Source organism: Babylonia areolata, chromosome 28 (assembly GCF_041734735.1).
Source record: "Babylonia areolata isolate BAREFJ2019XMU chromosome 28, ASM4173473v1, whole genome shotgun sequence".
NCBI lineage: Eukaryota > Metazoa > Mollusca > Gastropoda > Neogastropoda > Buccinidae > Babylonia > Babylonia areolata.
This window is the reverse complement of record NC_134903.1, coordinates 26,636,653-26,663,239: the sequence shown is the minus strand read 5'-3', so window position 1 is coordinate 26,663,239 and position 26,587 is coordinate 26,636,653. Positions and strand designations below refer to the sequence as shown.

The 26,587-nt window shown below is 40.9% G+C and overlaps 1 protein-coding gene across 1 annotated transcript in view; it reads left to right on the top strand.

Moving 5' to 3' along the window:
- LOC143301836 (E3 ubiquitin-protein ligase MIB2-like) overlaps window positions 1-26,587 on the top strand; it is a 55,093-nt gene that overhangs the window by 6,077 nt on the left and 22,429 nt on the right. Inside the window, exons 2-10 of the mRNA XM_076616253.1 lie at window positions 1,226-1,457; window positions 3,274-3,445; window positions 4,823-4,929; window positions 9,711-9,905; window positions 12,286-12,563; window positions 16,254-16,358; window positions 21,208-21,309; window positions 22,463-22,685; window positions 25,734-25,933. Coding sequence (XP_076472368.1) covers window positions 1,244-1,457; window positions 3,274-3,445; window positions 4,823-4,929; window positions 9,711-9,905; window positions 12,286-12,563; window positions 16,254-16,358; window positions 21,208-21,309; window positions 22,463-22,685; window positions 25,734-25,933 — 1,596 coding nt within the window. The 5' untranslated portion in view covers window positions 1,226-1,243. The remainder of the gene's footprint in view (window positions 1-1,225; window positions 1,458-3,273; window positions 3,446-4,822; window positions 4,930-9,710; window positions 9,906-12,285; window positions 12,564-16,253; window positions 16,359-21,207; window positions 21,310-22,462; window positions 22,686-25,733; window positions 25,934-26,587) is intronic.

Below are 26,587 nucleotides of genomic sequence, written 5' to 3'. Positions count from 1 at the left end.
TTTCATGAAAAACGATGGTTCAACGAATAAAATTCCGTGTTTTATTTAAGAAATTGTGATGCTGGAAATTTGTTGTAATTTATCAGTCAGACATGTCAATCCTGCTACTGTCAATTGCGGCGCATCAGTTCCGTCCGGAAATAATTATCTGTCCACTGACGCAACATCTAGACTTGTCGTTTCTCTCATTCTCTCTGGCCTTGACTACTGTAACTCTCTATTGTCTGGTTTGCCTGCTTCATCCATTCAGCCCCTTCAGCGCATACAAAACTCTGCTGCCCGACTCGTTCTCAGAAAGAATTAAAAGATCTGAGCACATCATTCCTCTTTTGCAACATCTCCACTGGCTCCCTGTCTCACACCGAATAAAGTACAAAATCAGCACTCTATATGTTATAAATGTTTTCACAAATCTGCCCCTTCCTATCTCTGCGGCTGCCTTCACCTCTACACTCCATCTCGCTCTCAACGATCCACTCTGTTTACGCATGCCTAGATTCAAACATTCGACTGTTGGCCGCCGTTCTTTCTCTGTCTCTGAACCTTGTAATAATTGGAATGAACTTACTCTTTCGCTCCGTCAGGTCTCCGCACTCAGCTCTTTCAAGTCTGGCCTTAAAACTCACCTCTTCACAAGATAGCCTCCCTTCCCTACCTCTTCCTTGTCTTCAGTTGTTTTGTTGTTGTTGTTGTTGTTTGTTTGTTTTTTTTTGTTTTTTTCAGCTTTAGAGTTATGCATGCGTTTGAATGACTGGTGTGAAAGCGCTTTGATTTGTCTCTGCACAAGATTCAGCGCTACATAGATATGATAATAATAATTATTATTATCATTATTTTGACCGCTGGAGAGTTCCGCGGCCATCTTGGATCTTGCGCATGCGCTTTTGACTTTCACTCGAAATTCGAGCAATGACAAAGGCGATCGACATGGACTTACAAAAGCAGCAATTATGTGCTGTCCTTCAGATGATAGTCTCCATTGCTACAACCAAACTCAGGTCAATGAATTACCATCGTATACACACATAAAAAGAGAGAGAGAGAAAAAAGCTTGCAGTTTCGCACGTTCTACCTCTGTCGATCGCTTTTGTTGCTCAAAATTTCGGAGTGCCGGACAACTTCGAGAGCACAGATCATGTGACGCGCCTCTCTTTTTAACTCTCCAACGGTCTATTTCTACAACATCGTTCTGATTTGACGGAGCCATGATTTGTGACGTCACCAGGCGGCAGATGACGTCACGATGACGACGGCACGAGTGGGCATGCGCGTGCTGCGGGGACCTGACTGGCCTTCCGGGGATGACTCGGACGGCGGTGAGGGGCACCTTGGTACGGTGGTGAAGCTGCTGGAGGGGGATAGGGTTCGAATCCTGTGGGACAACGGCAAGCAGGTCACATGTAGGAGCGGCGCGGACGGGAAATTTGACCTGCGGGTTTTCGACACTGGGCCAGTGGGTGAGTGTGTGAGTGAATGATTTGGAGGGGGGGAGGGGAGGGGGGGGGGGAGGGGAGAAGAGTGTGGGGTCCGGGAGAGTTCAGGAATGTGTGTGTGTGTGTCTGTGTGTGTGTGTCTGTGTGTGTGTGTGTGTGTGTGTCTGTAACTGTGTCTTTCTGTCTGTCTGTTATCTGTCTGCAACTCTCTCACTCTCTCTGTCTCTGTCTCTCTCTCACTCTGTCTGTCTCTCTCTGTCTGTCTGTCTGTCTCTCTCTCATTCTCTCTCTGTCTGTCTGTCTCTCTCTCTCTCTCACTCCCTCTCTCTCTCTGTCTCTCTCACTGTCTGTCTGTCTCTCTCTCTGTCTCTCTCTCTCTCTCTGTCTCTCTCTCTGATGATGATGATAATGATATTGATGATGACAGAATTGTGTCCGTTGAGGATAGTGGTTATTTGTATTTGTATTTCTTTTTATCAGAACATATTTCTCTGTGTGAAATTCGGGCTGCTCTCCCCAGGGAGAGCGCGTCGCTACACTACAGCGCCACCCTTTTTTTGTATTTTTTTTTCCTGTGTGCAGTTTTGTTTGTTTTTCCTGTCAAAGTGGATTTTTCTACAGAGTTTTGCCAGGAACAACCATTTTGTTGCTGTGGGTTCTTTTACGTGCACTAAGTGCATGCTGCACACGGGACCTCACTTTATCGTCTCACCCGAATGACTAGCGTCCAGACCACCACTCAAGGTCTAGTGGAGGGGGAGAAAATATCGGCGGCTAAGCCATGATTCGGACCAGCACGCTCAGATTCTCTCGCTTCCTTGGCGGACACGTTACCTCTAGGCCATCACTCCACTATGGTGGTCGTGAAGTTTCTCTGTGTGTGTGTGTGTGAGATAGATGATGATGATGATGATGATATTGATGATGATATGATTTTGTGGGTTGAGGATAGTGGTTATGGTGGTGGTAGTGTCTCTCTGTCTCTGTCTCTCTGTCTGTCTGTCTCTCTCTCTCATCTATCTCTATCTCTGTGTCTCGTTCTGTTTCTCTTTCTCTCTCTTATTCTCATTCTCTCTATCTCTCTGTCACAGACACACTCATATTCTCTCTCTCTCTCAAGAAATGTAAATTTTTTGAAGTAGGTATAGTTGAAATGCACAACGTTGTTTCTGTTTTATCATCTGAGGATGAAATTATAATTAGATCGATTGCAAAATTTATTGCAGAAGCGCAAAAAATAAGACAAGGACTTGTTATCCACGGGCAAAATAATATATGATAAGCTAGTTAACCATAGTTGACTGAATGCTGATATGTTCTGGAATGAAAGTAAGGGGTACATGAAATTATGTATGTGAGAGGATGGTCGAATTTTCTTCTTTTTCTTTCTCATAATATTTTAGTTGAAGGGATACAATGTACATATATAATTATGGTGTCAGTGTTACCAATCTTTGTTTGACTGGAATGTTTAAAATTTACATTATAAAGATTATTGTAATCTGTTGATGTGAAAATGTTACCCCCTTGTCAAAAGACCTTTGCAGGTAATGACAATAAAACATTTCAAGTTTCTCTCTCTCTCACTCTCTCTCTCTATGTTTCTCCCTCTCACCCCCACCCCAACCCTGTCATTCATGTCAGTTCTACATCTTCTTCCTCTTCTTCTTCATTCGTGGGCTGCAACCCCCACGTTCACTCGTGTGTACATGAGTGGGCTTTTACGTGTATGAACGTTTTAACCCCCCAACCATGTAGGCAGCCATAATCCGTTTCCGGGGGTATTCATGTCAGTTGATCAGTCCATCTGTTATTCTCAGCCTCCCTGTCTGTCTGCCAGGCGTGAGACACCCAGACACCACGTGTGCGGCTTGCGACGAGCGCAACATCTACGGAATGCTGTGGCGATGCAAAATGTGTCGCGCCTGCGACCTTTGCCCTCTGTGCTACGTCAGCGATAAACACGACATCAAGCACGACTTCCTGCGCTTTGATGAGCCAGGCTCTTCTGGGTAGGTTGTTTGATTTATGGAAAAAAAAGAGGGGTGATATCCAGTTTTAGCATGCTAAACTGCTGGAGCTATATGCAAGGTATATTTGGTGTATATTTGGTGTATATTGCAATGCAGGCATGAAGTATGACATAAGTAACAATCTTCTCACCTTTATCATCCTCTCTGAGTTCGTAAATTGTGGTGCAAATTGTCTGAAAAACCACCGTCACAATCCCTTACTAACCTGATAACGACGTCACACGCTTTCTTGTAATTGCAGCTTCAGTTTCAGTTTCAGTAGCTCAAGGAGGCGTCACTGCATTCGGACAAATCCATATACGCTACACCACATCTGCCAAGCAGATGCCTGACCAGCAGCGTAACCCAACGCGCTTAGTCAGGCCTTGAGAAAAAAAAAAAAATATATATATAGATAAGCTTACATAAATAAATAAATAATAATTATGATATAAAAAAAAAGGTAGTAGTAATGAAAATAATAATAAAATAATAATAATAATAATAAATAAATAAGACAACAATGATGATAAATAAGCAAATAAATGTAAGACCTGAAGACACACATTCACACATACACCCACACATGCATAACAGATATGCACCAAACACGCAGTTTCACGGATATGAAAGCACAGTCAAATACATATAAGCGTACATGAGCTCCAACACACACACACACACACACACACACACACACCACACATTACCCTGCACCTCCTCTACCCCCCTCCTCCACACACTCAATTGCAATTCTGCAGATACACAGGAAAGCGTGTAAAGTTATTATCATGTTGGTAAGAGCTTATGATGGTGGTTTTTTTCTACCACACCAACCCACTGTTTACATGCAAATGTTCTGTGTGTGTGTGTGCACATTTTGTTATTTAAACGCATGCAGGAACATTGTATAAGTATAAAGGGTACTTGTCCATAACTGCCTGTCTGTCTGTCTATCAGTCTATCTATCTCTATCTATCTGTCTGTCTGTCTATCTATCTATCTATCTATCTGTCTATCTATCTATCTATCTCTTTCTGTCTGTCGATCTATCTATCTCTGTCTATCTATCTATCTGTTACTGTCTATCTATCTATCTATCTCTTTCTGTCTGTCAATCTATCTATCTATCTCTGTCTAACTATCTATCTATCTATCTATCTATTAATCTGTCTCTTTCTGTCTGTCGATCTATCTATCTGTCTCTTTCTGTCTGTCAATCTATCTATCTGTCTATCAATCTATCTATCTCTGTCTGCCTATCTATCTATCTATCTATCTGTCTATCAGTCTCAATCTATCTTAGTATCTATCTATCTACCTACCTACCTACCAACATGATACCAGTGTATGGCAGAGGTGTCCGTGTGTTCACAGACAAGTTGTGAAGAAGCGATCCATCAGTTTGAAGATCCGAGCCATCGGCATTTTCCCCGGGGCCAAAGTCACACGTGGGAAGGACTGGGCCTGGGGTGACCAGGACGGTGGGTCATTGGAAATGATGGAACTGTTGGTCTGTTAACTGCGTCCCTCATCACTGTTGAAAATATCCGTTGAAAATAATATTGTACCATGATACTGCTTGTGAGCTAGTTTATTAACTCACTCAGTACGGCCAGTCCTCTCTTCTCCTCTACACAGACCCCTCGGATGTCCAGTGGGTGTCTGAATGACCCAACCTTTAGCTTCCGTCGTCAGAACTGTGGTATTCTTTGTCACCATTCACCTCTTCAGTATAAGAGCCTTCCGCTTGCAATATTTTGATGATGGTAATTGGGATGAAACGCTGTTAACGTCGTCTCGTCTCTTTCGCCGTTCGTATGGAGAGAGTTAAAACTAGGTGAAGAAGGAGAAACTTAATAAAAATCAAAATGATGGAGATTTATTTATGAGGACGGTGGGTCGTTGGAAATGATGGAACTGTTTGTCTGTTATCTGCGTCCCTCATCACTGTTGAAAATATCCGTTAGGAATAATATTATTGTATATGATTATACTGTTTGTGAGCTTGGTAATTAAAACCAGGTGAAGAGGGATAAAGTTAATGAAAACAGCTTAAAATGATGGAGATTTATTGATAACGATTAATGATAGTTTTGATATGTTCAGAATGCTGGAACATGTATGACTGCCATTTTCTGTTTGAGAATGGACATGCAAACGAGAACTCTGAAAATGAGACGATGAATGATAATGACCATAACAGTGACACTGACGGTAGTGATCCAATTATATATATGATAGTCAGTCGTGTCCGACCATGACCATCAGAACAGCAGAGGAGGCAACAGCCGTTCCGCCTATTTGGGCTAGAATTTGATTACAGTGGAGAGTGTCTTGCCCAAGTACATCCCCACTCTCTCGGCCAAGAGGGTTTTAGGACAGTCGGCGTTGGGATGGTTCCCGAAGGCCAACTAGCCCACAAGGCTGCAGCACTAAGAGCCAGTGCAATTTTGCCTCCTAGTTTGAGAGTCATAGTCCTTCACAAAAGACTAAGCTGTAAATGGTTTCCCATTGACTGGAGGAACCATTGATGATACAGCTCTCACTTTGCTGTTGGCCCAAATGTAAACAGCAAAGTGATAACTGTATTATCAATGGTTTCTCCAGTCACTCGTATACATATTAAAGCCCACTCATTCATGCAGTCAAGGGAATGTGGGAGTTGCAGCCCTTGAACACAGAATGAATAGAAAGTGCGCACCTTAATAATCACAGTGATAGTGATGAAAACATGAAACATCATAGCCCAAAACCAGTCGTTTAAAAATGACATGATAATTAGTGACAGATTTTCATAATGACAATGAAAAGCATAAAAAAAAGAGAAATCATTGTCCTCAACTAGTTCATTGAAAGTGAGATGATAATTATTGATGACCTTAATAACGACATAAGCTGACAGTTGGGCCAGCAGCAAAGTGAGATGATAATTATTGATGACCTTAATAACGACATAAGCTAACAGTTGGGCCAGCAGCAAAGTGAGATGATAATTATTGATGACCTTAATAACGACATAAGCTGACAGTTGGGCCAGCAGCAAAGTGAGATGATAATTATTGATGACCTTAATAACGAGATAAGCTGACAGTTGGGCCAGCAGCAAAGTGAGATGATAATTATTGATGACCTTAATAACGACATAAGCTTACAGTTGGGCCAGCAGCAAAGTGAGATGATAATTATTGATGACCTTAATAACAAGATAAGCTGACAGTTGGGCCGGCGGCAAAGTGAGATGATAATTATTGATGACCTTAATAACGAGATAAGCTGACAGTTGGGCCGGCGGCAAAGTGAGATGATAATTATTGATGACCTTAATAACGACATAAGCTGACAGTTGGGCCGGCGGCAAAGTGAGATGATAATTATTGATGACCTTAATACCCCTAGGCTGCCTGCATGACGAGATAACTCGTCATGGCAAGCATGTATGCTTCGCTGCCTGCATGACGAGATAACTCGTCATCGAAATATTCTGACTTTTCCCTGGTTTGCATTCACTTCCTTGGCAAAAATAGTGGTAGCTTTAGCCTGGGGAATCTCTCTAGATTCTATTCATAGCTAGAAACCCCATCTACGTCATGAAGCAGTCCTTTATTTGAACGTTTTGGTTGGGTCACTGTCCAAGTGTGATTTATATTCTGTCCTTAATCAACAAGAAGTGACTGGGCGGCGCAAGTGAGATGACATTGACGAACTAATAACGCATAAGCTACAGTTGGCCAGAGAAAGATGAAGATAAATTGATGATGAATAGAGACATAATTTAGTTGGGACGAATCTGATATGAAATAAATGAATTAATGAAGAGCATAGAGCACAGTTGGGACAGTCAAGTGAGATGATTGTGACCTTATAGACAATCTTAAGTTGCAGCGAAAAGTGAGACGAATTATTGAGCTTAACGAGAGCGACAGTTGGCACGCAGCAAGCGGTGAGAGAATGAATTAGATGACCTTATACGAAAAAGTGACAGGGGCGGGCGGAGAAGGCGGCGTTGCTCAATGTTTTACTCTTGGGAAGTCACTGTCATTGGTATCATTTTGATGACGAAACTTAACTGAGATATTGATGGTTTGTTCTGCAGCTTGATTTGGGTTTGGAATATCCAACGCACGTCAAAATATTAGATGTTTTGTGCAAACATTCACTATAATAATTTGGGAGATGAACATAGTTGCCTACATGTGGACAAAATACAAGAACTGATTTCAAAAACACATATGTCACTTAACAAAATAGTGTGTAAGGGGGGAGAAGATGCAGGGATGTGTGTTTGTGTTGTTGTTGTTGTTACCTTCATGTACGAATGTATTGATGTGCTTTTATCTGGTCATTTTGTGCAATAGTTACGAAAGTGGTATGGAATTTTTTGAATGTTTTACACTTTTTTTGTAAAATCCATTGGCATATATTATTTTCATTTAATTTTATTATTCTGGCACTACACGTGTTTAACATAACTATATTATTTGTGATTTATTTCTGGCGCAATGAGTATGTATTCATTATTCTTTCTTTTTTTTTTAAGCTGATAAGCGCAGTTGGTCGCCTGGCGGCAATTGTGGAGATTGATATATATATTGATGACCTAAACAAGTGACGCTCCTTGAGCACGGGCAAAGTGAGATGAAAATTATTGATGACTTAGTATTCGAGATATGCTCGAACAGTGGGGCAATGCGTCGACAAGTGAGCAGATTTAATTATTGATGTCTTAATACACACGCTCGGCAAGAGTTTTAGACAGTCGTTTGGGCCAAAGCAATAAAGTGAGCATAGACATCAATCTTGACTCCTGTTTGAGAGTCATGGGTCCTCACAAAAGATGCGTGAATGATTTATTGATGACTAGAAACCATACTGAACATGTGCAGAGCAAAAAAAATGGATGACCAACTACGGTTAGGTTCTACAGGTGGGCCATGGAAAAGTGGAGAGTGATTATTGAGAACTAGCGCATAAGCTTGACATCGTGGGCCATGTGGCCAGCGGGAGATGAAATTAGTTGTTTCACGGCAGAAGTGGAATTGGCCGGTGGAGGGAAAGGACACTAGTAAGGGATCATGCTTTCTCATGCATTGGGAGGTCAGCTTCAGCTTGGTCGTTTTTGATGGACTACGACTCTCAAACCAGGAGGCAAGATTGCACTGGCTTTTAGTGCTGCAGCCTTGGGGGCTAGTTGGCCTTTGGGAACCAACCCAACGCCGACTGTCCTAAAACCCTTCTTGAGCTAAGAGAGTTGGGATGTAACTTGGGTAAGACACTCTCCACTATAATCAAATTCTGGCCCAGATAGTCAGGACAGTAGTTGCCTCCTCTGCTGTTATGATGGTCATAGTCAGATGCAACTGATTGTCATACATAACAATTATAGTATGATAGACTAGAAATGAGTGTGTGGAGGAGGGGGGTAGAGGAGGTGCAGGGTAATGTGTGTGTGTGTGTGTGTGTGTGTGTGTGTTGGAGCTCATGTACGTTTATATGTATTTGACTGTGCTTTCATATCTGTGAAACTGCATGTTTGGTGCATATCTGTTACGCAAGTCTGGGTGTATGTGTGAATGTGTGTCTTGATGTTTTACATTTTTTTGCTTATTTATCATCATTGTTGTCTTATTTATTTATTTATTTATTTATTTATTATTATTATTATTATCATTACTACTACCTTTTTTATATCATAATTATTATTTATTTATTTATTTATTTATGTAAGCTTATCTATTATTTATTCACCTTTTTTTTTCTTTTTCTTTTTTTTTTTTTTCTCAAGGCCTGACTAAGCGCGTTGGGTTACGCTGCTGGTCAGGCATCTGCTTGGCAGATGTGGTGTAGCGTATATGGATTTGTCCGAACACAGTGACGCCTCCTTGAGCTACTGAAACTGAAACTGAAAACTGTATGATAGTTAGTCATGTCCGAGTATGTCCATCAGAACAGCAGAGGAGGCAGCTGCTGTCCCGACTATCTGAGCCAGAATTTGATTATACTGCAGAGTGTCTTGCCCAAGTTACATCCCCACTGTCTTGGCCAAGAGGGTTTTAGGACAGTCTGCGTTGGGATGGTTCCCAAAGGCCAACTAGCCCCCAAGGCTGCAGTGCTAAAAGCCAGTGCTATTTTGCCTCCTAGTTTGAGAGTCATAGTCCTTCACAAAAGACTAAGCTATGAATGATTTCCCATTAGAGTGGAGAAACCCATACATAACAACGATGGTGACCAAAAAACAAGGATGCCACTGTCGGTTGGTCTACAGGTGGGGCTGGAAAAGTGGGAGAGGTGCAGGGGTACGAGAACGTGGCGCCAGAGAGCTCTCGCAACATCGTGCGCGTCCTGTGGCCCAGTGGGAATCGCAACAGCTACCGTCTGGGTCTGCACGGCAACGTGGATCTGACCTGTGTGGAGGAGGAACCAGGCAACCACTACTACAGGGATCACCTGCCTGTTCTCAGTGAGGCCTATTGGAGGTTTTCAGTGTATTGTTTATAGCTTACCATTTAGAGCTTAGAAAATGTTTTGTACTTTTTTTGGGGGGCGAGGGGGGTGTTTAAGCAAAATATTTACACACACATTATCATCATCATCAACATAAATGTTTGACAGAAAAGACTTTTTTTGGGGGCGGGGGGGGTTAAGCAAAAGATTTACACACACACATTATCATCATCATCATCAACATCATCAACATAAATGTTTGACAGAGAAGACTTTTTTTGGGGGGAGGGTGGTTGTTTAAGCAAAAGATTTACACACACACATTATCATCATCATCATCAACATCATCAACATAAATGTTTGACAGAGAAGACTTTTTTGGGGGGAGGGGGGTGTTTAAGCAAAAGATTTACACACACATTATCATCATCATCAACATCAACATAAATGTTTCACAGAGAAGACTTTTTTTGGGGGGGAGGGTGGTGGTTTAAGCAAAAGATTTACACACACATTATCATCATGATCAACATCATCAACATAAATGTTTGACAGAGAAGACTTTTATGGGGGGGAGGGTGATTGTTTAAGCAAAATATTTACACACACATTATCATCATCATCGACATAAATGTTTGACAGAGAAGACTTTTTGGGGGGGCTAGTGGGGGGCGGGGGGTGTTTAAGCAAAAGATTTACACACAAACATTATCATCATCATCAACATCATCAACATAAATGTTTGACAGAGAAGACTTTGGGTGTAGGGGGAGGGGGGGTGTTTAAGCAAAAGATTTACAGTTTACACACACACATATCATCAACATCATCAACATAAATGTTTGACAGAGAAGACTTTTTTGGGGGGTAGGGGGGGGGGTGTTTAAACAAAAGATTTACATGCACACATTATCATCATCATCAACATCATCAACATAAATGTTTGACAGAGAAGACTTTTTTTGGGGGGAGGGGGGTGTTTAAGCAAAAGATTTACACACACATTATCATCATCATCAACATAAATGTTTGACAGAGAAGACTTTTGGGGGGTTGGGGGGGGGGGGGTTAAGCAAAAGATTTACACACACATTATCATCATCATCAACATCATCAACATAAATGTTTGACAGAGAAGACATTTTTTGGGGGGGCAGGGGGGTGGGGGGGGGGGGTGGTTAAGCAAAAGATTTACACACACATTATCATTATCATCAACATAAATGTTTGACAGAGAAGACTTTTGGGGGGTTAGGGGGGGTTGTTTAAGCAAAAGATTTACACACACATTATCATCATCATCAACATCATCAAAAGTAGGATTTTCATATTAAAGTAGCGATAGATTTGAAATATATCGAACATTTTTAACTGTGCATGACACTAAATTGTACCTGCGAATGAACTTGGATAAACACTTGAAATTTGTCATGACTACGTTTAGATTTGCTATCTCTGAAATTGCTCAGCATTGATGGTGTTATTGTGAGCATGTTGAAAAAAGATTTAGTTTGTCCAATTGCAAAACCAGAAATGAAGATGAGCTGCATTTTGTTTTGTATTGTCCAGCATTGACTAATTTGAGAGCACGATATATCCCATCAAAATTTCATAGGTATCCTAGTCAGCTACGATTAAGCTTACTTATGGCTTCTTGCAATGAAAGTATTGTGAGGAATCTATTTATTTATTTATTTATTTATTTATTCAAAGCATTTCAGCTATAATTAATTATGACTTAGCGAAACTGAAACTAAATTGTGTATTTATCTCTTTATTGATATTTGTTGTTGGGGAGGGTTTTTTGTTTTGTTTTTGATTTGTGATCATTTATTGATTGATTGATATGGATACTTATATAGCACCTATCCTCGGTCGGAGACAAACACAGGGTCATTTACACAACAGGCTGCCTACCTGGGTAGAGCCAACTGACGGCTGCCATTGGGCGCTCATCATTCATTTCCTGTGTCTTTCAACCAGATTACAGGCACGCACACATACACACATTTATTCATTTATTGATATCTGTTCTCTGTTAAGTGTCTTTTCAGAAAGTTTTAATTGTTATTTATTTATCTATCCATTCATGCATACATTCATTCATTTACTTATCTATTTATCTGTTCATCTGTTTATTCATTTGTTAATCTATATCTGAACTATCTGTAGTAGTTCTGAGTGAGGCCTCTGTTTTTATTCATTCATTAATTCATTTGATTCATGACTAAGGCGTAATTTCAGGGACATCTGTGGATAAGTAAAATAAATAAAAAGACAAACAATCCAACCGGCTAAAAAAAAAAAAAAAAAAAAAGAAAAGAAAAAAAAAGAGAAAGAAACACAAACAAAACAAACAACCCCTTACGTTTCCATAACCTCGACAATTCTTTCAGGAACTTGCAGAGGCCCATCTTCCTCCTCCCCCTCCTCCTCCTCCTCTTCCTCCTCCACCACCACCACCTCACCAGTCTCCGACAATGCCACCATCTTCGCCAAATCCTCCTCCTCCTCCCAGAGTTCACCGCCAGGGGCAACAAGCGGGGCTTACAAACCAGAGACAGGGGAGATCACTGCCATTGGGGTAGGGGACAAGGTGGTGGTGCAGGTGGATGAGGACAAGCTGCAGGATCTCCAGGCCAAGTACGGAGGCTGCACAGCTACCATGCTGAGAGTGAGTTAGAGTCCTTGTTTGGTGTTTGGTCTGATGGTATTATTGTTATTATTATTATTATTATTATCAGGTACGGAGGCTGCATGGCTACCATGTTGAGAGTGAGTTAGAGTCCTTGTTTGGTGTTTGGTCTGATGGTATTAGTAGTAGTAGTAGTAGAAGTAGTAGTATTATCAGTTACGGAGGCTGCACAGCTACCATGTTGAGAGTGAGTTAGAGTCCTTGTTTGGTGTTTGGTCTGATGGTATTAGTAGTAGTAGTAGTAGAAGTAGTAGTATTATCAGTTACGGAGGCTGCACAGCTACCATGTTGAGAGTGAGTTAGAGTCCTTGTTTGGTGTTTGGTCTGATGGTAGTATTGTTATTATTGTTGCTGTTGTTGTTATCATTATTATCAATGTTAATTTTTTATTAATATTAATATTATTATTATCAGGTACGGAGGCTGCACAGCTACCATGCTCATGCTGAGAGAGAGAGTCCTTGTTTGATTTTTTATCTGATGGTATCGTTGTTGCTGCTGTTGTTGTTGTTGTTATCATTATTATTATTATTATTATTATCATTATCATCAGGTATGGAAGCTGCATGGGTACCATGTTGAGAGTGAGTGAGTCCTTGTTTGGTGTTTGGTCTGATGGAATTATTGTTATTATTATTATTAGTAGTAGTAGTAGCAGTAGAACTAGTAGTATTATCAGTTACGGAGGCTGCACAGCTACCATGCTGAGAGTGAGTTAGAGTCCTTGTTTGGTGTTTGGTCTGATGGTATTATTATTATTAGTAGTAGTAGTAGTAGTAGTAGTAGAAGTAGTAGTATTATCAGTTACGGAGGCTGCACAGCTACCATGCTGAGAGTGAGTTAGAGGCCTTGTTTGGTGTTTGGTCTGATGGTATTATTATTATTATTATTATTAGGTATGGAAGCTGCATGGCTACCATGTTGAGAGTGAGTTAGAGTCCTTGTTTGGTGTTTGGTCTGATGGTATTAGTAGTAGTAGTAGTAGTAGAAGTAGTAGTATCATCAGGTACGGAGGCTGCACAGCTACCATGCTGAGAGTGAGTTAGAGTCCTTGTTTGGTGTTTGGTATGTTGGTATTAGTAGTAGTAGTAGTAGTAGTAGTAGTAGAAGTAGTAGTATTATCAGGTACGGAGGCTGCACAGCTACCATGCTGAGAGTGAGTTAGAGTCCTTGTTTGGTGTTTGGTCTGATGGTATTAGTAGTAGTAGTAGTAGTAGTAGTAGTATCATCAGGTACGGAGGACTGCACGGCTACCATGCTGAGAGTAAGTTAAGAGTCCTTGTTTGGTGTTTGGTCTGATGGTAGTATTGTTATTATTGTTGCTGTTGTTGTTATCATTATTATCAATGTTAATTTTTTATTAATATTAATATTATTATTATCAGGTACGGAGGCTGCACAGCTACCATGCTCATGCTGAGAGTGAGAGTCCTTGTTTGATTTTTTATCTGATGGTATCGTTGTTGCTGCTGTTGTCGTTGTTGTTATCATTATTATTATTATTATTATCATTATCATCAGGTATGGAAGCTGCATGGGTACCATGCTGAGAGTGAGTGAGTCCTTGTTTGGTGTTTGGTCTGATGGTAGTATTATCATTATTATTATTATTATTATTATCATCAGGTACGGAGGCTGCACAGCTACCATGCTGAGAGTGAGTTAGAGTCCTTGTTTGGTGTTTGGTCTGATGGTATTAGTAGTAGTAGTAGTAGTAGTAGTAGTAGTATCATCAGGTACGGAGGACTGCACGGCTACCATGCTGAGAGTAAGTTAAGAGTCCTTGTTTGGTGTTTGGTCTGATGGTAGTATTGTTATTATTGTTGCTGTTGTTGTTATCATTATTATCAATGTTAATTTTTTATTATTATTATTATTACCAAGTACGGAGGCTGCACAGCTACCATGCTGAGAGTGAGAGTCCTTGTTTGATTTTTTATCTGATGGTATCGTTGTTGCTGCTGTTGTCGTTATCATTATTATTAATATTATTATCATCAGGTACGGAGGCTGCACAGGTACCATGCTGAGAGTGAGTGAGTCCTTGTTTGGTGTTTGGTCTGATGGTAGTATTATCATTATTATTATTATTATTATTATTATCATCAGGTACGGAGGCTGCACAGCTACCATGCTGAGAGTGAGTTAGAGTCCTTGTTTGGTGTTTGATCTGATGGTATTATTGTTGTTGTTGCTGTTGTTATGATTATTATCAATGTTAGTACTATTATTATTAATATTTTTACCAGGTACGGAGGCTGAGAGTGAGAGTACTTAGTTGTTTGGTGTTAGGTTATTTGTTATAACATTATTATTGTTGTTGTTACTATTATCATTATCATCATCATCATTATTATTAAGATTATTGTTGTTGTTGTTTTCTTCTTCTTCATCTTATCATTATCATCATCATTATTGTTATTATTATCAGTAGCAGTAGAAGTAGTGGTACCATTATCATCAATATTATAATTGAAATTGTTGTTACCGTTATCATTATTATCATTAGATTATTATCACTAGTATTATTATTATTATCTTATTTTTTCTTTTTTTCTTTTTTGCTGCCCCATCATCTGCACCATTTTCAATGGCATTAGCTTCACACCGCTCCTTCCTTGTGGTGAATGACAAAAATGATGATGACAGTGACGACGACAATGATGATGACAGTGACGACGACAGTGACGACGACAGTGATGATGACAATGATGATGACAATGATGACGACAGTGATGATGACAGTGACGACGACAGTGATGATGACAATGATGATGACAGTGACGATGACAGTGATGATGACAGTGATGATGACAATGATGATAACAACGATGACGACAGTGATGATGACAGTGACGACGACAGTGATGATGACAATGATGATGACAGTGACAACGACAGTGATGATGACAATGATGATGACAGTGATGACGACAGTGATGATGACAATGATGATAACAACGATGACGACAGTGACGACGACAGTGATGATGACAATGATGATGACAGTGATGACGACAATGATGATGACAATGATGATGACGATGATGACGACAATGATGATGACAATGATGACGACAATGATGATGATAATGATGACGACAGTGATGATGATGTGACAGAGCATCGGCAGACAGGGAGAAGTGATGAATGACGACAGTGATGACGACTATGATGATGATGACATTGATGACGACAGTGATGACGACTATGATGATGATGACATTGATGATGACAGTAATGATGACGACAATGATGATGATGCGACAGAGCATCGGCAGACTGGGAGAAATGATGAATGACGACAGTGATGACAACTATGATGATGATGACAATGATGACGACAGTGATGATGACAATGATGACGACAGTGATGATGACGACAATGATGATGACGGTCATCGATGACGACAATGATGATGATATTGATGACAACAATGATGATGATGTGACAGAGCATCGGCAGACAGGGAGAAGTGATGAATGACGACAGTGATGACGACTATGATGATGATGACAATGATGACGACAGTGATGACGACAATGATGATGACAGTGATGACAACAGTAATGATGATGACAATGATGATGATGACAGTGATGACGACAATGATGATGACAGTGATGACGACAACAGTGATGGTGACGACAATGATGATGATGTTACAGAGCATCGGCAGACAGGGAGAGGTGGTCAGCCTGGCCCCTAACGGAGCGGTGGGCGTCAAGTTCCAGAAACTGACCTACCGCCTCAACCCTGAAGCCATCCTCAAGGTCAGGTGGACACCCTTCTGCTTCTTCTTCTTCCTCTGCGTTCGTGGGCTGCAACTCCCACGTTCACTCGTATACTGTACACGAGTGGGCTTTTACGTGTATGACCATTTTTACCCCACCATGTAGGCAGCCACACTCCGCTTTTGGGGGCGTGCATGCTGGGTATGTTCTTGTTTCCATAACCTACCGAACGCTGACATGGATTACAGGAGCTTTAACGTGTGTATTTGATCTTCTGCTTGCATATACACACGAAGGGGGTTCAGGCACTTGCAGGTCTGCACATATGTTGACCTGGGAGATCGGAAAAATCTCCACCCTTTACCCACGAGGCACCGTCACCGAGATTCAAACCCGGGACCCTCAGATTGAAAGTCCAACGCCTTAACCACTCGGCTATTGTGCCCGTCAGGTGGAGATTCAGTTCAGTTCAGTCGCTCATTGAAGTGTCACCTTCAGTCTGAGGGTTCACCCGAAAACAGAGTATGGCTGCCTACATTGCGGGGTAAAAACGGTCATACACGTAAAAGCCCACTCGTGTACGTATGAGTGAATGTGGGAGTTGCAGCCAATGAACGAAGAAGAAGAAGAGCATACAGAAAAGATCAAATACTCACGTTAAAGATTGTGTAATCCACGTCAGTGTTCGGTAGGTTATGGAAACAAGAACATACCCAGCATGCACCCCCCAGAAAATGGAGTATGGCTGCCCAAGTGGTGGGGTAAAAATGGTCATTCACTTAAAAAGCCCACACGTGTACATACAAGTGAATGTGGGAGTTGCAGCCCACGAATGAAGAAGAAGAAGAATCTGAGGGTCCTGGGTTCAAATCTCGGTAACGGCGCCTGGTGGGTAAGGGGTGGAGATTTTCCCAATCTCCTGGGTCAACATACGTGCAGACCTGCTTGTGCCTGAACCTTCTTTGTGTGTATACGTAAGCAGAAGATCAGATACGCACGTTAAAGATCCTGTAATCAATTTAAGCATTCGGTGGGTTATGGAAACAAGAACACACCCAGCATGCACAACCCTGAAAACAGAGTATGGCTGCCTTCATGGCGGGGTAAAAACGGTCATACTTGTAAAAGCTCACTCGTTTACATACAAGTAAACATGGGAGTTGCAGCCCACGAACGAAGAAGTGTCACTGCTTTCAGACAAATCCATACACGCTGCACCACAGTTGCAAGGCAGATAGCTGATGAGAGGCGATCTTTGCAGTGCTAAGTTTGCTTAGAGTTAAGAATGTTCCTGAGTATATGGAGTTTACCATGGAGTTAGGAACATTCTTATAATGATAAGCAAGCTTAGTGCTGCTAAGTTCGTTCCTGCAACCCACCCCAGCAGCGAAACCCATTGCGTTCAGTCAGTCCGCGAGGGGAAAATGGATATAAATATATATATAGATAAGTAAATATGTAAACAAATAAATGAATAAAAGAAGTAAGAAGTGGTAGGAAGTGGATATTTGCAGTGTCATGAAGCAGAGATTGTTGTATGATAAAGTATAATACATTGTTGTATCAGAAAGTGGAGATTGTTGTATCAGGAAGCAGAGATTGTTGTATGATAAAGTATAATACATTGTTGTATCAGAAAGTGGAGATTGTTGTATCAGGAAGCAGAGATTGTTGTGTCATAAAGTGGACATTGTTGTGTCATAAAGTGGACATTGTTGTGACATAACGTGGACATTGTTGTGACATAAAGTGGACATTGTTGTTGTGACATAAAGTGGACATTGTTGTGACATAAAGTGGACATTGTTGTGACATAAAGTGGACATTGTTGTTGTGACATAAAGTGGACATTGTTGTGTCATAAAGTGGACGTTGTTGTTGTGTCATAAAGTGGACATTGTTGTGACATAAAGTGGACATTATTGTGTCATGAAGTGGACATTGTTGTTGTGTGATAAAGTGGACATTGTTGTTGTGTGATAAAGTGGACATTGTTGTTGTGTCATAAAGTGGACGTTGTTGTTTTGACATAAAGTGGACATTGTTGTTGTGTCATAAAGTGGACATTGTTGTGACATAAAGTGGACATTGTTGTGACATAAAGTGGACATTGTTGTGTCATAAAGTGGACATTGTTGTGACATAAAGTGGACATTATTGTGTCATAAAGTGGACATTGTTGTGACATAAAGTGGACGTTGTTGTTTTGACATAAAGTGGACATTGTTGTTGTGTCATAAAGTGGACGTTGTTGTGTCATAAAGTGGACATTGTTGTTGTGTGATAAAGTGGACATTGTTGTGTCATGAAGTGGACATTGTTGTGTCATAAAGTGGACATTGTTGTGTCATGAAGTGGACATTGTTGTTGTGTCATAAAGTGGACATTGTTGTGTCATGAAGTGGACATTGTTGTTGTGTCATAAAGTGGACATTGTTGTGTCATGAAGTGGACATTGTTGTTGTGTCATAAAGTGGACATTGTTGTGTCATGAAGTGGACATTGTTGTTGTGTCATAAAGTGGACATTGTTGTGTCATGAAGTGGACATTGTTGTTGTGTCATAAAGTGGACATTGTTGTGTCATAAAGTGGACATTGTTGTGTCATAAAGTGGACATTGTTGTGTCATGAAGTGGACATTGTTGTTGTGTCATAAAGTGGACATTGTTGTGTCATGAAGTGGACATTGTTGTTGTGTCATAAAGTGGACATTGTTGTGTCATGAAGTGGACATTGTTGTTGTGTCATAAAGTGGACATTGTTGTGTCATGAAGTGGACATTGTTGTTGTGTCATAAAGTGGACATTGTTCTGTCATGCAGTGAATATTGTTGTGACATAAAGTGGACATTGTTGTGACATGCAGTGGACATTGTTCTGTCATGCAGTGGACATTGTTCTGTCATGCAGTGGACATTGTTGTGTCATAAAGTGGACATTGTTGTGTCATGAAGTGGACATTGTTGTGACATGAAGTGGACATTGTTGTTGTGTCATAAAGTGGACATTGTTCTGTCATGCAGTGGATATTGTTCTGTCATAAAGTGGACATTGTTGTGTCATGAAGTGGACATTGTTGTGTCATGAAGTGGACATTGTTGTGTCATAAAGTGGACATTGTTGTGTCATGAAGTGGACATTGTTGTGTCATAAAGTGGACATTGTTGTGTCATGAAGTGGACATTGTTGTGTCATGAAGTGGACATTGTTGTTGTGTCATAAAGTGGACATTGTTGTGTCATAAAGTGGACATTGTTCTGTCATGCAGTGGACATTGTTCTGTCATGCAGTGGACATTGTTGTGTCACAAAGGGGAGATTGTTGTGTCATAAAGTGGACATTGTTGTGTCATAAAGTGGACATTGTTGTGTCATAAAGTGGACATTGTTGTGTCATGAAGTGGACATTGTTGTTGTGTCATAAAGTGGACATTGTTGTGACATAAAGTAGACATTGTTGTGTCATAAAGTGAACATTGTTGTGACATAAAGTGGACATTTTTGTGTCATAAAGTGGACATTGTTGTGACATAAAGTGGACATTGTTGTGACATAAAGTGAACATTGTTGTGACATAAAGTGAACATTGTTGTTGTGACATAAAGTGGACATTGTTGTGACATAAAGTGGACATTTTTGTGTCATAAAGTGGACATTGTTGTGACATAAAGTGGACATTGTTGTGACATAAAGTGAACATTGTTGTTGTGACATAAAGTGGACATTGTTGTGACAAAAAATGGAAATTGTTGTGTCATGAAGTGGACATTGTTGTGACATAAAGTGGACATTGTTCGACATTGTTGTGTCATAAAGTGGACATTGTTCTGTCATGAATTGGATGTTGTTGTATCATGAATTGGATATTGCTATGTCAAAAAGTAGAAATTGTTGTATCATAAGTTGGATATTATTGCTGCATCATAAAGTAGATGGTAGTTGTATTGTAGCAGAGAATGTTGCATCATATAAAGTGAAGATTTTCATGTCATGATGTGAAGATTGTTGTATCATAAATGAGAGTGCATTAATCTTTAGTCATACGTTTGTCTTGGGGATCAGGGCATCTTTTCCATTCTCTGTCTCTGTCTCTTTGTGTCTGTCTCTGTCTCTTTCTCTCACTTTTTCCCTCCCTCCTTCCCTCCCTCTCTCTCTCTCTCTCTCTCTCTCTCTCTCTCACTCTTTCCCCCCCCTCTCTCTCTCCCCCTCTCTCTTTCCCTTTCTCTCTCTGTCTCCCTCTCTCTCCCTTTCTCTCTCTCAATGTCTCTCTCTCTCCCCCCCTCTCTCTCTCTCCTTTTCTCTCTCTTTCCCTTTCTCACTCTGTCTCCCTCTCTCTCCCTTTCTCTCTCTCAATGTCTCTTTCTCTCTCCCCCCCTCCCTCTCTCTCCTTTTCTCTCTCTTTCCCTTTCTCTCTCTCTTAATGTCTCTCTCTCTCCCCCCCCCCCTGGCACCTCCCCTCTCTCTCTCTCTCTCTCTCTCCTTTTCTCTCTCTCTCCCTTTCTCTCTCTCAATGTCTCTTTCTCTCTCCCCCCCCCCTGGCACCTCCCCTCTCTCTCTCTCTCTCTCTCTCCTTTTCTCTCTCTCTCCCTTTCTCTCTCTCAATGTCTCTTTCTCTCTCCCCCCCCTCCCTCTCTCTCCTTTTCTCTCTCTTTCCCTTTCTCTCTCTCTTAATGTCTCTCTCTCCCCCCCTGGCCCCTCCCCTCTCTCTCTCTCTCTCCTTTTCTTTCTCCTTCCCTTTCTCTCTCTCTAAATGTCTCTTTCATACCCCCTCCCCCCCTCTCTCTCTCCCTTTCTCTCTCTCTTTCCTGTACCCAAGCCCTTCATGTACACCCACTCTGTTAACTGGATTAAAACATGAATGCCATAATGAGATGTCACTCAATGCTCAGGTACCAGAGCTCAAGGTAGGAGACATGGTTCGAATCCGGTCTGACGTCGAGCAAGTGAAGATTCTCAACAAGCGCATGACTTGGTCTTCCTCAGTGGAACAGGTGAAATAGATGGGCTTTCCTTTATTTATTTATAGTCTGTTCATCTAAGATGCCCAACACTCGGCTTATATCACAGATTGACATAAGTTTACATTTGGGCCAACAGCAAAGTGAGAGCTGTATTACCAATGGTTTCTCCAGTCAATGGGAAACCATTTACAGCTTAGTCTTTTGTGAAGGACTATGACTCTCAAACTAGGAGGCAAAATTGCACTGGCTCTTAGTGCTGCAGCCTTGTGGGCTAGTTGGCCTTTGGGAACCATCTCAACGCTGACTGTCCTAAAACCCTCTTGGCTGAGAGAGTGGGGTTGTACTTGGGCAAGACACTCTCCACTATAATCAAATTCTAGCCCAAATAGTCGGAACAGCAGTTGCCTCCTCTGACACGACTGACCATCATACATCTAACATGATGATATTAGACTGAAAATAAATGATATTATTATTATTATTTGGATTATTATCATTTCTATCATAATGATGATTGTTATTATTAATTAGAAATCGACATTTCTGTATATTCGAATGAAAAGGGGGGAGGTTGAGGTTGGAGGGGAGGGGGTGCGGGGGGGGGGGGGGGGGAGGGGACTAAGAAAGGAAGAGAGAGAGAGAGAGAGAGAACAGAATGTGGAAAAGAACAACAGATTTCTCTGTGTGAAATTCGGGCTGCTCTCCCTAGGGAGAGCGCGTCGCTACACTACAGCGCCACCCTTTTTTTTTTTTTTTCCTGCATGCAGTTTTATTTGTTTTCCCTATTAAAGTGGATTTTTTCTACAGAATTTTGCCAGGAACAACCCTTTTGTTGCTGTGGGTTCTTTTACGTGCGCTAAGTGCATGCTGCACACGGGACCTCGGTTTATCGTCTCATCCGAATGACTAGCGCCCAGACCACCACTCAAGGTCTAGTGGAGGGGGAGAAAATATCAGCGGCTGAGTCGTTATTCGAACCAGCGCGCTCAGATTCTCTCGCTTCCTAGGCAGACGCGTTACCTCTAGGCCATCACTCGCTATAACATGAATACATTTATAACATAGAATCCTTAGACACAGTGGATATGGATTCACTGCCCACGATAGCCATAAAAGGTTATGGGACTGTCGTTAATCATCCTTATCTAACGATTTTGTGTGTGTGTGTGTGTGCATGTTGCAGACGTTGGGTAAGGTGGGACAGGTAACCAAGATCGACTCTGACGGTGACGTGGTGGTGTTGTTCGGCCACACAGCGTGCATGTACTCCCCTGCCTGCTGTATCCCTGTGGCTGCGGGGACCTCGGCCGATTCCATCGCCAAGTCCGACAGCAGCAGTTCCAGTTCCCGTTCTGGTTCTGGACGCTCGGACGCGTCGTCCAGTGGTGACAGCGATGACTACGGGGGTGGGTGGTGGTGTTTGTTTTGTTTTTGGTTTGTATGTGTGTTCTGGTGTTTTGGGGGGATTTTGACTCACTTGTGTAAACAAAGTGAGTCTATGTTTTAACCCGGTGTTCGGTTGTCTGTGTGTGTGTCTGTGTGTCCGTGGTAAACTTTAACATTGACATTTTCTCTGCAAATACTTTGTCAGTTGACACCAAATTTGGCATAAAAATAGGAAAAATTCAGTTCTTTCTAGTCATCTTGTTTAAAACAATATTGCACCTCTGGGATGGGCACAAAAAAATTAAAAAAAGAAGCCTAATTATATGCAAACTGCATTTACTGTTATATTTACATTTTTTGTATTTTCTAAACTTGGCACTTTGATCTGATATTCTGACCCAACAACAAGAGCAGTCATTATTATCATTTTTTGTTCAAACAGGAACTTCTTTTTCTAAGCATGGACATTTTATTTATTTTGCAAACGTTTTGGTGCAGATAGTAAAAAAGGGAAATTACTCTAATTAATGCTAGGGGACTTAATTTGCTTTAAACTGATCTTTCTCATCTTAAACATTACATTTTGAAATTATACTCAATACATAAAAAGCTTGTGTGTTTTACTCTCAGTCACAAGTGAGTCTTGAAGGCCTTGCCTCTCTTGTTTTGTTTTTGTTTATTTATTCATTTATCTGTTTATTTATTTGTTTAGTGATTTATTTATTCATTTATTTATTCATTTATTCATTTACTTATTCTTTTTGCCCCAGGCCTCCAGAGGTTGGTGGTTTTGTTTTGATTTATATGCATTCCTTTTTTTTTTTTTTTTTTTTGCTGCCCTATCATCCGCACCGTTTCAGTGGCATTACTCCCACGCCGCTCATTTAGATTCCCCCATACATACACGGCCACACCCGGGTTCGTCCGTCACAGTTCCAGTGTCAGCAGTCCGCAGGGAACCATCGATGTTAGGTTGCCAGGAGGCCACACACCAGAGGAGACCCTGCACTGCTGCTGAGTCACTTCGGTGGTGTTCAGTGGTGCCTGTTCTGATTTGTGTTCCATTTTATTTAGTTTTTCATTTATTTATATATCTGTCTGTTTATTTATTCATCTGTCTGTTAATTCATTTATTTATTTATCTATTTGTTTATGTATTCATTTATTTATTTCTCTGTGTATTGATTTATCTCTTTATTCATTTATTCATTAACCTATTTGTTCATTTATTTATGTATTTATTTTTTTCATTTATTTATCTCTTTCTTTTTTTCTTTCTTCATTTATTTATTCATTTATTATCTGTGCATTTATTTCCTATTCATTCATTTATTTATTCATCAATCATTTATTTATTTGTTTATTTATATATATATTTATTCATTTTCTTATTTATTCATTTATTTATTTGTGCATTCATTTATTTATTCCCTTATTCATTCTTTCTTCTTTCTTTTTTTTCTTTATTTCCTTTTTTTTTTCCCCTCAAGGCCTGGTTAAGCATGTTCGTTGGGTTACACTGCTGGTCAGGCATCTGCTTAGCAGATGTGGTGAAGCATATATGGATTTGTCCGAACACAGTGACGCCTCCTTGAGCTACTGAAACTGAAACTGTCCACAGTTTTGAATTTGGATGAATATCACCCCCCCCCCCCCCCGCCCCCCCATGCCCCTACCCCCCTGCCCTTCCCTTTTTTTTTTTTTTTTTTTTTTTTTTCCTTAAATCAATGATGACATTAAAATGTGAAAATGAGTACTCAGATATCTACAATGTCCAGTATGTGTGATGGAACATTCAACACAACCTTCTTCCTTCCCTTCCTTTCGGAAATTGCTGTAAAACAATTGTTTGAGGTTGGTTTTTTTTTTTAGTTTTGGTTTTTTGTGTTAATTCCCCACAGACCTCCATCACAGCTTAATGAGATTACAAATTTTTTGTGTTATTTTTTGGGGGTGGTTTTTGTTGTTGTTATAGTTGTTGCTCTTGTTTGAATGCTTATCTCTCGAACAATATGGAATTTTTTTTTCCTTTTACTTAAAAAAAAGATTCACAACAGACCTTCAGTTTAATGAGATTCTAAATAGGATTTTTTGGGGGGGACAAGGGTGTGTGGTTTTTTTGGTGTTGCTATTTGAATCTTCTCCTGTCTTTAAAGAGAATGTGGAGTGATGGCCTAGAGGTAACGTGTCCGCCTAGGAAGCGAGAGAATCTGAGCGCGCTGGTTTGAATCATGGCTCAGCCACCGATATTTTCTCCCCCTCCACTAGACCTTGAGTGGTGGTCTGGACGCTAGTCATTCAGATGAGACAATAAACTGAGGTCCTGTGTGTAGCATGCACTTAGCGCATGTAAAAGAACCCACGGCAACAAAAGGGTTGTTCCTGGCAAGATTCTGTAGAAAAATCCACTTCGATAGGAAAAACAAATGAAATTGCACACAGGAAAAAAATACAAAAATATGGGTGGCGCTGTAGTGTAGCGATGCGCTCTCCCTGGCGAGAGTAGCCCGAATTTCACACAGAGAAATCTGTTGTGATGAAAAGAAATCAAATGCAAAACACAAAAAGATTTTTTTTTTCTTTCTTTCTTTTGTTCTTTTTTCTTGCCCCAAGAGGTCATCGCCACGACTGAATGAAGTTCAAAATGGTTGGGCTTTTTAGTTGTTTGTTTGTTTTTGTTCATTATATGATTTTCATCTTTTTGCTTTTACAATGAAAAAATTTTATTTCCCCCCCCCCCCCCCCCCACCCCCCCACCAACCCTCTCAACGAATGTTCATCAAAACTTAATTAGATTCAAAATGGTTGGGGCATTATTGTTGTTTGTTTGTTTGTTGTTTAAATTTCTCCTGATGTGACTTTAAAGAAACTGCTGTTTTATTTCCCACAGAACTTCATCACAACTAAATGAGATTCAAAATGTTTGCCTTTTCGGGGGGAGGGGGGGGGGAGGGGGTTCTTTCCTGTGTGTGTGTGTGTTGTTTGAATTGTTCTCCTTTGTTAACGTGACTGTGAAGAAACTGGTTTCTATTTCTTTTTCCGTCTTTTTTTTTACCCTCCCCAAACAGATCTTCACCACAACATGATGAGATTCATCGCCCAGATGGCAGGGTTGAACCTGAGAGAGATTGGGGGCAGCAGTGGAGGTAAAAGCAGCAGTGGTGGCGGCGGTGGTGGTGATGGTGACATCATGCAGCGCTTACTGCGAGCTGTCGCCAAGAACGATGCCCCCACCGTCAGGGACTTGTGTCAGGAGAACCCGGGTGTGGTAGGTCTGTTGACCTGACTTGACCTGACCTGACTTGACCGACGGGCGCCATAGCCGAATGGTTAAAGCGTTGGACTTTCGATCTGAGGGTCTCGGGTTCGAATCACGGTGACGGCGCCTGGTGGGTAAAGGGTGGAGATTTTTACGATCTCCCAGGTCAACATATGTGCAGATCTGCTAGTGCCTGAACCCCCTTCATGAGTATGCGCAAGCATAAGATCAAATACATGTACGCATGTTAAAGATCCTGTAATCCATGTCAGCGCTCAGTGGGTTATGGAAACAAGAACATACCGAGCATGCACACCCCCGAAAACAGAGTATGGCTGCCTACATGGCGGGGTAAAAACGGTCATACATTTAAAAAGCCCACTCGTGTATATACGAGTGAACGTGGGAGTTGAAGCCCACGAACGCAGAAGAAGACCTGACCTGACCTGACCTGACCTGACCTGACTTGACTTGGTGTTTATCTCTTTTCTCTCTCCTTTCCCGTGTCCGTTTTGATTTTCTTTCTGTGTTGATTGATTGGCCTTTCTCATTCTTTGTGTCTTTCATATGTTTATAGATAGATTTGCATTTGTACTTGTTTGATTTTGTATTTGTATTTCTTTTTATCACAACAGATTTCTCTGTGTGAAATTCGGGCTGCTC